Here is a 12,878-nt window from a genome sequence, read left to right as displayed (position 1 = left end):
CGAGATGGAGCGAAAAAAAACAGTATTTGTTTGAAAATGTGAAAATTGATTCTTTATTGAGAAACTCTCAACTTTTGTTTCTTCAATAGACTCTGGAGCTTCTTCATGTTGTCTCGGGCACTCCGCGCCCGGGGGTTTATCTCCAGGGCTTTGGTGTACATTTCCCTAGCTGCGTCGTACTTATCCCATCGGTGGTAGAGGACGCCTGGAAATTTCAGGGGTACTTTGCAGATATCTCGGAAACCACTGGTTTTATCGAAAAATGTGATAAGTACTTTTTTAAGCAGAATTAAATTTACTACAAAAAATTTCTTGTGACATTTTTTCGTAAATCCACTCGTTTCGGAGATTTTCTCATATTAAAGATGGAAAAAATCTCACCCAAGTTTGTAAAAATCGTTGGATTCCTCGGGTCTAATCTCAACGCATTTCTGAACTCCTCCTCAGCCTCGGGGAATTTCCCAAGTTTCCCCAAGATGTTTGCAATGTTCAGACGAATTACTGCGTCCTCGGGGAACAGTTCCATCGCCTTTTCCCCCTTCTCCAATGCCTTTTCAGGTAAATCTGGAATTTTTTAAATTCATCAGTGGATGAGATTACTTTTAATGAATTCTCTAGCTACCCATGTCGTCCAGGAGTCTTATGGTGTTGGTCCATGCTCTTCGGTGCTTCAATTTCCTGGAGATCGCCTCATCCCAGGCGACGAGGGCCTTCGAGTACTCCTTCTGCTCCATGTACTATTCCATTTCAATAAAATGATTTCGTGAATGAGTGAGGGGAATTAAAGACATGAAAACACGTTTCAGGGACTCACCAAAATCCCTAAATTGTAATAACAATCAGGACAATTTGATCTATGCATCAACGAGGTCTTGTAGCAGTTCTCAGACTCTTCAAATTTTTTTAATGCCGACAGAACAATTCCCAGGTTCATCCAGGCTGCTGCAAAATCCTCTCTATTTTTTTTAATCAATAAATTAATTCAGTAAATCAATTAAATTAATTCAGTAAATTAATGAAATTAATTAATTCACTCAATTTAATAAATTAATTGAATTGATTGACTAAATTAACTATTATTGCATTTGTTAATTTAAAGAGTTTACAATTAATTCCTGCAAAATTAATAATGGAATTATCGAAGTAAGAATTGAATAGATAAATTGAGAATTGGGAAAAAAATCTCACTGAAGCTCAATAGATCGTCTCAGCAGCTGCTCAGCATCCTGGAACCTCCCCTGGTCCTTCAGCAGATTCCCCAGGTTGTTCATGGCCTGGGAATACTCAGGATGAAGTCTCAAGGCCTCTCTGTACTCCGCCTCTGCCAGGGTGACGTTCCCCAGGTCAGCAGCGCTCTTAGCAACGTTGTAGTGAGCTTTAGCGTTCAGGGGACAGACGTGCAATGCAGAACGAAAGAGTGACAACTCTGTTCTCCATTCAGCACTTCTGCTCCAGGACCTTGCGAACCAGGTGGTGATGAGGATCGTGTACAGGAGGAGGGGGATCTTAGGACTGGCGAGGAGTTCGCAGAGCTTCTGGAGACTGAGGGTCAGGAGGAGACAGTAGCCTGCTGAGGGGAGGTAGAGGGTCCTCTCCGCTAGGACGAAACCCACGTTGAAGAAGAGATTGCTCGCGGGGAGAAAGGGGATTATCAGGAGGGATAGACCTGTCAGGATGTACCTGAAAAGAATAAATAGAATTTAGCTGATGGAAATTATTTTTCTGGATTTTTTAAGCGACTCATCAATGAAAGAATTACGAAATTGACAATGTTATTTTGAAAAATGAAATATTTTCATTCTGTAAATTAAGTTTATAATAATTTTAAGATAATTATCATTTATTTATTATTTATTATTCATTATTTATTATTTAAGATCATTATTATCTTCTCAATGAGTGGAATAAGGCAAAAATGTGACAAGATATTTTTTATATTGAGGTGCAATTAATGAATATACTTTTTACCTTGAATAATCTCGATGTGGCTGCCTCACAGCAGCTCCAAAAAACAACAGGAAAAAAGTCCATAAAAAGACAATTGCACACATTCTCCAATCCCATTCAACAATGAGAGGAACACTGCCCATGGACCAGTCAAAGGACAGCCAATGAGGGCAGACGAGTAACCAGAGATTCAGGGAATAAATGTACTGATAATTGATGTAACGAAGTGAAGAGCTGTTCAGAAATGACGAGGGGTTGTCGACAGCCTGGAAAGTCGGCGGGGAAAACCCCATGAGACTGAACCTGATCCCCATCAGGATCACCCCAGTGATGATTAAAGTAGATAAACGAATTATAAATCTGTAATTTTCGACAACTGTTGATTTCACGTCTCCTGGGGTTCGCAGCATCTGGGGATTTTTCTCGTGGAGTTTTGATAAATCGTAGACAACACACAGGCCCTGAAATTATTTGATGACTAATTGATTGATGGGAAGAACTGCATTCTCGATGAGAAAAATAATTAGAACATTTCATCACTTCGACAAACTCTTAAGATAATTATTAAAATAATTATTACTCACAATCGCTGTGATTCCCGTCTCTTTGCACAGCATTCCAGCAGTTATAAACATCACACAAATCAACAAATATAAGAACATTTTGTTTAAACGTATGCAACAAATACTTTTGTCGTAGGACAATATCGAGAGCCAAACAAACATTGCACTGAGAACATCTGCTCTACCAACAATTCCCGAAACCTGGAAGAGAATTATTTAGAGTTTGACAATTGGAAGAAACATTAATTATTGAAATATTGACTGATGTTGAGTTGAAAAACAATTAATACAGCAAAATGAATTAATTATTTGATTGTTATGTTATTATTTGTTAATATTAACTCATTTTGTTGCGTTAATTATTTCGACTTACAGCTTCACAATGTACTGGATGAACAGCAAAAAGCACAGCAGCATAAAAAGCCAGATATCTCGATTCCCTTTTAAATAATTTCTTGAAAACAATGAGAGTCAACAATGAAACAATTGAGTGGAGGATTAAATTTATTATGTGGAAATCTGCCGAGTTCAAATGCCCTCTCAACCAGTGGTGAAACCTAGGATGCAAATCCCATTAAAAAATAACTAAGAATGTTGAAAAATCTAATTATTAATTGGGGAAATGTAAGTGGAGAGTGATTTCAGTCCAGATTTTCCTCGAGGGAAATTTCTCGTCGTTTTACCTGAATGTTAAGATTGTCAGGGGTCTGTAAGACCGATGACTCTGTCTGTGTGTCAATTTATTCCCCCAAAAATCATTAACAAATATCTTTGATAACGAATTTGTCGAGACGTCAGGATTATTGACGATAGCAGGTGAATCGTCGAAGACGAAATCTCCGTCGTACGAATTTATGAAGCAGAGAGATGCCAGGGAAACTACTAAAGCCTCGTAAGTACACGAAATTGCTGGAAATAATGTTAAAAAAATAATAAATTATTCTATGAAAGTACAAAACCCAGGTGATCCCAGAGTTTTTGATACGTGGTGACATTAATTCACTCACCAGGAAGTCTTGGAGGGCCTCTCCCGCCCATTTTTGAAGCTCGGGTGATGCTTCGATCCCCCTGTCACCTCAATCTCATTTTTTCGTCAATTGTTTCATTGTTGGCGGTGTTTATTCACGATTTCCACGGGTTTTCAACATTTTGGAGTATTTTAGGTTAAGGAACGTCAACAATCACACTTGTCACGTCACACCCCACCCACTGGGCTTTGGAATGAGCCAATGGCAGGTGAGTCGAGGTCCCTGACCCTCGCAACAGTCGAAAAAATTTCTGGACATGAGACAGTCTCATGTTCACTAATTTAACATTATCTCGATAATAAGGGGATTGAGAGGAAAATGTCAAAAGACATTTTTTGTGGGGAATTGAATTTCCCACAAAAATGTATTTCAACATTTTTTTCTAGACTCATTAATTAACGAAATAATTGCGAATTAATTAACAGGATGAAAACACTCTCTAAATAGAGACGCGAATTTTTATAGGGAAAATAAATCCATTCGGGGAAAGAATTATTTGATGAAACTCTAAATTAGTAAGGACTCTGGATTAAATCAGAGTCCTGAAATAAATTTTAATCTTCTAGAGTAAAAAATCCTATTTATTCTCTCATCGCCCTTTCGTCACCACAAAAGCATCTCCCGACAAAAATGATAAATAAAGGTGAATAACACGATTTGAACTAAAGAAAATTAAGTATTTATTATCAATAACTTGTACAATGGAATCAAATATACAAAATGAATCACCATTACGCGTAGTAAGAAGGAGGGACAGTCAGATCTTGAAGTATACCCAACTGCTCTTCCGTGAATGATTGAGCATGTGACGCCCATCCGTCGTAGTGGGTCCTCTTGAAGTCGCCCAGTGTCTTTCTTATTGTCGTCTGAAACAATGCGAACAATCAGAAATAAAAATGCAAAGGATCATCATTTTTTATCGTAAAAGAAACAGTCGTTATTTACAATTGTTGGAACGACTTTGAGGTATAGAACAGTCTTGTTCAATTGCTTGAATAATAATTCTTTCTTGTGTTAAACAATGACAATCCATTCGTATGTGAGGGACTGGGGACTCACCGGAATGGGCTGTGGATCGTTGAGACGAAGATTGAGGTACTCAAAGATAGAAGGCACATATTTCGGTACGTGATAAGGCTGTGCTCGTACGAATGCACACAATCCAAGAACACCAGCGTGTCTCAATCTCAAATCGTCAGGCTTCTTTATCTTGATCTTTGACTTTAACTTAAACTCCTCCTAAAATCGAAAAGAGGTCACCATTAGACTCTGAAAGGCATTAAAAACAGATGGAAAAATTGAATCCATAAAAAAAATTCCCTCATTGTTCCCAAATTGTTTCATCAAAATCGTCCATTGACGAATTAATCTTTCAAATTCCATTTTGGCACAAAATTCAATTCTTAAAAAAATATTTCCTTAAAAAACAAATCAGAAGAGAGAAGTGAGAGGCAAGGCCGACGAATGGGGCGCCTATAAAACCGTAATGGTAGTAGGAAAGAAATATGAATAAAAAAATACATATTTCCTTAAAAATCCCTCGTGTTAAAATGAAAGTGACTCACCAGCAGTGCCTCAGGGTCAGGGACAAAGGTGCAGTGCAGCAGTCCACAGAGGACCTGCCCAGCCTTCTCCCTCACCTCAACCCTCTCGTCCTCCAGCATCCTCAAGACCACCCCCTGCACCCTGCCCACCCACTCCCCGCAGCTCAGGATCACCCCCATATTATAAAAAACGAAGACCTCGAGAAAGCTCAAGCACGAGTTCTTGGCGGACCACGAGCTCTCCCCGAACACGCTCTCGACGTCCCCGAGGACCTCCTCCATGACCCCAGGAAGTGCCTGCGTCTGAGCGAGAGATGCCAGAGCCCTCCTGCAGGTGGCCCTGAGCTCGTCATCCCCTTCGCAATTCTCAAGCTGACACAAAACCGTCAGGAGTTTCGTCGAGTCCGGAAGAGTCCCTCGATCGCTGGTGAAGGCGTGATTGACGATCCACTTGCAGATGGTCTTCAAGAGGCTGATCTCTGTCTTCCTGTCCTCGAGATCAGTGGAATCGACGTCCGACAGCTCGACGAGTTGTGGGAGGACCCTGCCCATGAGATCCCTCGCCCTGGGCCTCATCCTCTCGGCGTCTGGGCTCCTCTCCTCGTAGTCAGCTGAGAAAATCAGGGTCAGGAGGCTTCCCAGGCTGTCCCTGACGTTCTGGAAGGGATCAGCAAGCAGTCGCCTCTCGACCCTCTCCAGGAGTCTCACGCAGAGCTCGGAGACCCTCCAGGTCTGGTTGATGAGGGCCGAATGAACGATGAAAAGCCTCTGGCACTCGAGAAATGAGGCTGTGGCATTCGCCTGGGCTGGCTCCTCCATCAGGCACTCCAGGAGCCAATGATGCCTGTTAGGATCCCTTCGCCTCAACGACTGGCCAAAACAGACGCCCCAGTCCCTAACCGTCTCCGTCGTGACGTTCTCCAGGGCAATCCTGATTACTGGAAGGACTTTCTCCCACATCTCAACGATCATATCGAAGTCCCAGTGCTTGGAGCCCCTGATCATCCCTGCGATCACCTCAGCTGCGCACAGCTGACTGCTCTCCTGCTTCTGGGTGACTAGGCTCGACAAGTGAGGGAGGAAGAGGTCCACGAGCTGCACCCCGTGATTCCTGAAGAGTCCCTTGTAAAGTTGAAATCTGAATTCATTGAATTTGTCCCTTCCCTTTCGCTCCTCCAAGCTGTTGAAGTTAATGAGCTTGGAGATGTGGCTGGGGTCCATGACGAAGGCCTCCACGAGGTGCTCCGAGGGGCTGAGCTCACGCTCTGGACCCAGTGGGGGCTGCTCACCAGACGGGGCGTAGACTTCTAGCTGTTTGGGCCACGTGTAGAAGCCTATGTAGGGCTCGTGCACGTATCTGCTCTCGTTCCACTGCTCCTTCGATAGAGGACGAGTCGAGTGGTTGTACTGGAGGAACAGGTTGTCCGATCTGATGCCCAGGGGCGCACTGGGGGGACACCTTGGGCTCTCTATCAAAATTTTCTTGTGTTCCCTCTTCAATTGCCGCAGGATCGTCACCACTGTGGGAATGGCGATCTTCCTCTCCTCCAGGGAATCGTGTAAAAGAGCGTTTAGGAAATAGTTGATGACCCTGGGGGGGTAGTCCCTCTCGGGATGCGCCAGTTCCCTCAGCAGCTTCATCCCCATGGCCCTCTGCCTCCAGTGGCAGTTATCCTCGATCGCACTGACGATTGCCTCCACCAGACCCTCGTAGTTGTCGATGTTCTCTCTTTCCAGCTGCCTCATCTCCTCGAGCCCCACCTGGATCTCCTCATCTTCAGGTTGGGGGACTGATGGCCTGGGGGAGCTGTCCCACAACTCAACGGCGATCTCCACGCAACTCTCGGGGACGTTCAGCTTTATGGCGACGTTGTGGAAGCCCCTGTAGACGGTGTCGGTGATGCTGTTCTTCAGTCTGATGACTGACATCTTCTCTGAGGGTTTTGAGGTCACCAGCGCTGGCCACAGGTTACGCAGGAAGCCCCAGTCCCTCGTGGCCACCAGGGCACTGCTCCTCGGACCCAGGAGGAGGTACAGAAGCCCCTTGTGTGCCTCGTGGTGCTCCTCAGGGTCCCTTCCCAGCATCTCCACCAGGTGAGGCATGAAGAATTTGTAGGAGTACGGGAAGTACGTGAACGCCATGAACAGCGTCTCCTGGGGACTCGTCCTCACGTCGGCGTAGGTACTTGTCGCCAGGTTGAATAACTGGAGCATTATGTCCTTGTGGAAGGCCCTGAGACTGTAGAAGCTGGAGTAAACCCTCATCTCGTGCTGCAGCTCAGCCCTCTCGAGGATGTATTCGTCCAGGTGCTTCTTCTTTTTTATCAGGTCGTCTCGGAGGTCCACTTTGAAGAGACGCATCGCTGCTGAGTGCCGCTTGTGAACGTCGACGTGACGATATTTTCCTAGGAGCAAGACACTCCAGATCGTGGGGAGGACTTTCAGGCTCTTTGTGTCGTCCTCCGAGGACTTCAGCATCATCTCCTGGAGCTCTGAGAGCACCTTCACCATCTCTTCGCGAACGTTTCCACCGTCTGGCATTGTCACTTCTCCTTTGATACCGACGATCAAGGTTATCTCGTGCTCGATGCACCTGGGGGGGAGAGAATCATTCAAGTGAATTGAATTGAAGTAAATTGTTTACAGATTTTTTCTGTTAGCTCCGGAATAAATGGTACGATTTAGATGAGTCAGATCTCATTTTGAAGTGTGAAAAAATAGCTTTAAAATGAAACGAGAAAATTGAAATTTCACTCTGCCAATCTCGAGTTATAAAATATTTTCGGAATTTAATTCTGCACGTTCATTCAGTAATTATCATTGACCAATTATTAATTAATATTAATCACTAAATAGTAAAAATTCCTGGATAACAATCACATATTTATCAATAATGAGATTGACAAGCAATGAAAGCCCTAAAAATTCCTATTCATCGTCAATTTTAAATAAAGAAAATAGAAAAAAAACAATTTCTCACTTGGAGTCGTCCTCAGGAACAGGGAGAAACGCGATGCAGCCATCGATAATCCGAGCAATGATATTGAGGCTCGTCAGCAGCTCCTGCCTGCTGATGGAATTCCCAGTGGCCACGTACTCCTTGATCTTCGCAATCTCCATTGGCATGTACCTGTTGAAGATCTTCTGGATCATCGCGATCTCCTCCTCCCCAGGGACATACCAGTGCAGCTCCATCTCGTCGATGTCAGCGCCCTGCCCCCAGTCCAGGACGTAGGGGTAATGAGGGTCGTTAAAGTCCTTCCCATTGTACATGAAATTGCAGCAAACGCTCATGTTGGATAGGGACCCCAAGAGGGTCCTCAGGATCCTGCTGGCCAGTTTCGATCCCTCCCTGGACTTGAGGTGAAGTGTCTTGTCCAGAATCTCCATGAGGGTCTCCATGTGGGGGAGGAGGTCGGTGCCCCTGGTGTCCACGATATTCGCGACGAGGAGAAGAGCGTAGAGGAGCCTGTCGTCGAGGTTCTCCTCCTTGGCAACCTCTCCCTCCTCCACGAACTCGAGAATAGTCTCTGCCAGCCCTGGGAGAAGGGCTTTCAGGGTCTCGCGACCGTTCACTTTGGAGAAGCTCCGGCACAGGGAGGCTGCTAGGGGCCCTGAGACCCTCGTCTCGAACACTCGCTCAGTCACGAATATCCGGAGCTTGTGGAGAACCGATTGGTAGATGTCGTTGCTGGTCCTCAGCAACAGCCTCATGCAGACTGAGCCCAGGGCCAGCTCCACCATCGACTCGACCTTGCTCTTTCCATTGTTCTCCTGGTTCTCGTGGGACACGTACTCCAGGGTGCTTGACTCGATCAGGGAGAAAATTCTCTCGAAGAACTGCAGCATGAAGTCCTCGAACTGCGCTGTCTCCTCGCAGATCTGTCTGTCGTCGTCCTCGAGGTCGCCGGACGCTCGGGAGGAGTCGGTCACGGGGACCATCGTTGTGTAGACTGAGATCAACCTGAATGGTTTGGGAGGGATTAGAGATCGGGATTTGATTTTGCTTTTTTGTAAGGAATTGAATTCTCTAGAAAGATATCTTCTAGGGCTTTTTCGGGCAAAGTATTCATTAATGAAGGAATTGGGAAATTTTCAGATTCATGAGGATTAGTTCTTGAATTTTTTGGAAATTATTAGACTTGGAGAATAATTCCAAATGCCGTTTCGATAAACCCAAATTTTCTATTAAAAAAATAGCCCAACCTGAAGGTCGCGAAGGACTTGACCAATTCATTCCCATCAATCCCAGCAAGAGTTTGAAAATCATGTTTTTGTAAGGAATTAAATGGTCTAGAAAAATATCTTCCAACATTTCTTCCTCGAAAATCATTAACTTAAAAAAATAGCCAAACCTGAAGGTCGCGAAGGACTTGACCAATTCATTCCCATCAATCCCAGCAAGAGATTGAAAATCATGTTTTTGTAAGGAATTAAATGGTCTAGAAAAATATCTTCCAAAATTTCTTCCTCGAAAATCCTTAACTTAAAAAAATAGCCAAACCTGAAGGTCGCGAAGGACTTGACCAATTCATTCCCATCAATCCCAGCAAGAGATTGAAAATCATGTTTTTGTAAGGAATTAAATGGTCTAGAAAAATATCTTCCAAAATTTCTTCCTCGAAAATCCTTAACTTAAAAAAATAGCCAAACCTGAAGGTCGCGAAGGACTTGACCAATTCATTCCCATCAATCCCAGCAAGAGATTGAAAATCATGTTTTTGTAAGGAATTAAATGGTCTAGAAAAATATCTTCCAAAATTTCTTCCTCGAAAATCATTAACTTAAAAAAATAGCCAAACCTGAAGGTCGCGAAGGACTTGACCAAGTCATTGCCATCAATCCCAGGAAGAGAGGACATCAGCAGGGGAATGACCCTGGAGGGGCCTTCGTTGTAGGTGTACCCAGTGTTAACATTCCTCTTCCCCTGGATCAAGGGTCTGGCGACAGCAGTGACAGCTGCCATCGAGGCTGTCAGCTTGTGGGGTTCCGTCAATGAGTCCAGAGTGGCGAACATCCTCTCGATGACGTGGGGGATCACCAGATTCGGACGGATGGTGGCGAGCTGGCGGAAGACTGTCGACGTTGCGTTGATGCTGGACTGTCCGAACATTGCTGTCATCGCCACTGGCACCATGCTTGTCACGAAGGCGTCCACATCAGCGTCAGTGAGCTTGTGGGACTCTGGGATGGGCGTCTCCCAGGAGACCCTGGGGTACCTCTCGGCGTTGAGACGATACACGAACTGGGTTGCCAGCTTGCTCAGGAGATCCTTCAGCTTGTCCACCCAGGGGCCGATGTTCGCCTGGTAGAAGTACGTCTCCACTGTCTTCAGGAACTTCTCGAGGTGAAATTGCCCTGGGGAGTCGTTCCCCAGGATCGAGACGATCCACAGGGCCATCGACTGGGTCTCAATCTTGTGGAATTTCCCACCCTGAGTCTGCTTGTAGTAGACTGGGAGGTTCAGGCAACGGATGAAACGGGTGAACATCAGGGGGATGTGGGGCGTCCAGTCGATGTAGCCGATGTTCCTGTGGGCCAGCTTCGCCAGCAGCCACATGATCGAGTGCTGCCAGGTCGCTGCGTTGTGGGATGTCTCCCAGAGGGTCATCAGCTCGTCGAACCACAGGTGGAAACCTGACGGGTGGAGATTGGGGGGCAGTTGGAGGGGCAGCAAGTTTTCGAAGTGGTCCATCGTTTTGGGCATCGTGGAGGGGTCCATTGGGCAGATGTACGGACGGAGCTCGTCCAGGATTTCTTGGGTTGCTGAGACCTGACAGATTTTGGAGAACTCAATTTTTTGAGATAAATAACGAAGATTTTTTTCGTCAACGAAATAATTGGGAAATTTTTGGGGACTTGAAGGGTAATTTCAAATTACATTTTTGCAAAAAGTTAATTCCAGATTTTTCAAATTATCAATTTCATGCAAATTATCTCGCAAATATCTCGAAAACTATTAAACGTGGGAAAAAGTGTTGAAAAATTGGTAATTTTTTCTGAACGTCTTTCCTCGGATGGAAATACTCACAGGAAAATAAACTTTGGCTGCGTTTATGACATTCTGAATAACTTTGGGAAGTCTCGGGGGAAAACGGCATATGTCTGCTGACGATATGCTGACTTCCATGAGTCTCTTCTTCAGGTCGTACAGAGGCCTCCAGGGTAGTTCCAAATCACTCGGGGTCAGCAGCTTTGTCTTTCTGCAACGAAGGTATTATTTTTCTTTCGATCTCAATAGCAATTACCATCGAATGAATATTCAGTCGTTGGAATAGTCACCTCAGGAGGACAATCAGCGTCGATCCAAACATATTCAGCAGTGATGGCTCCAAGTCAGGTATTATTAGCAATTCGTACATCAATTTGATGAAGATTATGTGGTCTTCCTTTGTAAATCTCAGACTGTAGAGTTTCATATACCTGAGAAAATTTTAAAAATATATCTTGATGCCAGTGAAGCTCACAAATAATTTGTGAATTTTTTTTCTGCTTCGAGATGTCGAAATTTAATTTTTTTCAGAATATTTCTTCTTTAGACCATGAAGACTGCTAGATTATATCGGTTTCAAAAATGAAAAATAATAATATTCTCTGACATTGTCCTTTAAACATCATCATTAAGAAAATATTCCCAAAATGGTCTTCATTGATGACAAAATATTCATCGATTTCTTCTCTCTGAACGTCCTTACGTCTGAAATATTGACAAAATAATTTTTTCCACGTTTTCATGTTTCTTATTTTCCCACTACCTCCTAAACTACTAGGTCTACCAAAAAATATGAATAAACCTTTTACGCAGATTACGAAATTCTCTTCAAAAAATGTTTTCTGACAATTTCCTCTAAACCCCTTCATTAAAAAAATATTCATAAACCAGTCTGCAGGGTTTTTTTTCAACAGTGAAGAAATGATTCATCTTAAATCATCAATATCTCCAGACCAGACGATTAGGACAAATCAGGTCTCACTTTGAAGGTTGAAAAAAGACCATTAAGACTCAATTCTCTTTCTCAATTCCACGAAAAGCTCTTTTCAACGTCATCCTCACCATTGGAGCTTCAACGTAGCAAAGGCGCAGTCTGGCTGCAGCTTCCTCAGGGCGACAGCCCTCCCCAGCTGTCCCTTGATCTCAGCCAGGAGGCACATGGCCTCCTTGTTGAGTTCGTCAGCATAAGGCAGCAGTTTATTGTACTTATTCGTCAGCTGAAACTCCAGGCCCAGGCTCTCAGTGGAGGACTCCATGGTGACATCATCCTCCTCATCTCGACTGAAAATCTCATCCAGCAGTTGCTCCCCACTCATCAGCTTCCTCGCAATTATCGAGTTCATCGTGCAACCTCTTGAAAACCCGACTGAACCCTTGAGAATCACTGATAGACTGACGACAGGTCGTGTCAACCACCGAAGACTGATGAAAATAATCTGGTGATTCAGTAGTCGACGACGACTTGCTTATTCCTTCATTTTTCATCGAGTCATGTCCCATTGGTGTCCGCCATACTTGATGAATTGTATATTTTATCAGACAAAGGCAGGTGTTGTCACCTCTACGGGCTTATTTACCTCGAGATTGGTTATTTTAATAGGCTGGAACATCTCACGTGGGCTGTCTAGGCCGAGAATGTGGGGTGGACCATCGGGGGTGCGATAATTTGATTAAATAACAAAGGAATGTTCGACAGTTTACGCGGACATTGCCAGTCGGGGGGATGACTTATAGAGGGCCTCGGGTTTTTTTGATCGTGCGCGCGCACCTCGCGAACTGCTGGCGGCGTAAAAACAGCTGATCA

At 44.3% G+C, this 12,878-nt stretch overlaps 2 protein-coding genes across 2 annotated transcripts; both read right to left on the bottom strand.

Annotated features, from left to right (window-relative positions):
- Positions 1-35: 35 nt before the first annotated feature.
- On the bottom strand, positions 36-3,704 carry LOC107043237 (protein O-mannosyl-transferase TMTC4). Its single transcript, XM_015264627.1, has 10 exons — positions 3,518-3,704; positions 3,194-3,419; positions 2,884-3,067; positions 2,532-2,711; positions 1,969-2,408; positions 1,189-1,680; positions 815-956; positions 623-737; positions 382-564; positions 36-205 (listed from the first exon to the last, which is right to left on the bottom strand). Exons 1-10 carry the CDS (start codon positions 3,546-3,548, stop codon positions 54-56), a joined length of 2,145 nt encoding a protein of 714 aa, XP_015120113.1. The 5' UTR covers positions 3,549-3,704; the 3' UTR covers positions 36-53.
- Positions 3,705-4,194: 490 nt separating this feature from the next.
- LOC107043269 (proteasome activator complex subunit 4) lies at positions 4,195-12,800 on the bottom strand. Its single transcript, XM_015264686.1, has 8 exons — positions 12,137-12,800; positions 11,365-11,505; positions 11,114-11,285; positions 9,885-10,855; positions 8,063-9,046; positions 5,104-7,675; positions 4,598-4,777; positions 4,195-4,404 (listed from the first exon to the last, which is right to left on the bottom strand). Exons 1-8 carry the CDS (start codon positions 12,415-12,417, stop codon positions 4,270-4,272), a joined length of 5,436 nt encoding a protein of 1,811 aa, XP_015120172.1. The 5' UTR covers positions 12,418-12,800; the 3' UTR covers positions 4,195-4,269.
- Between the last annotated feature and the right edge of the window lie 78 nt (positions 12,801-12,878).

Source organism: Diachasma alloeum, unplaced genomic scaffold (genome assembly GCF_001412515.2).
Source record: "Diachasma alloeum isolate Michigan unplaced genomic scaffold, Dall2.0 Dall_scaffold_00557, whole genome shotgun sequence".
NCBI classification, from domain to species: Eukaryota; Metazoa; Arthropoda; class Insecta; order Hymenoptera; family Braconidae; genus Diachasma; species Diachasma alloeum.
This window is presented reverse-complemented; position numbering and strand designations above follow the sequence as displayed.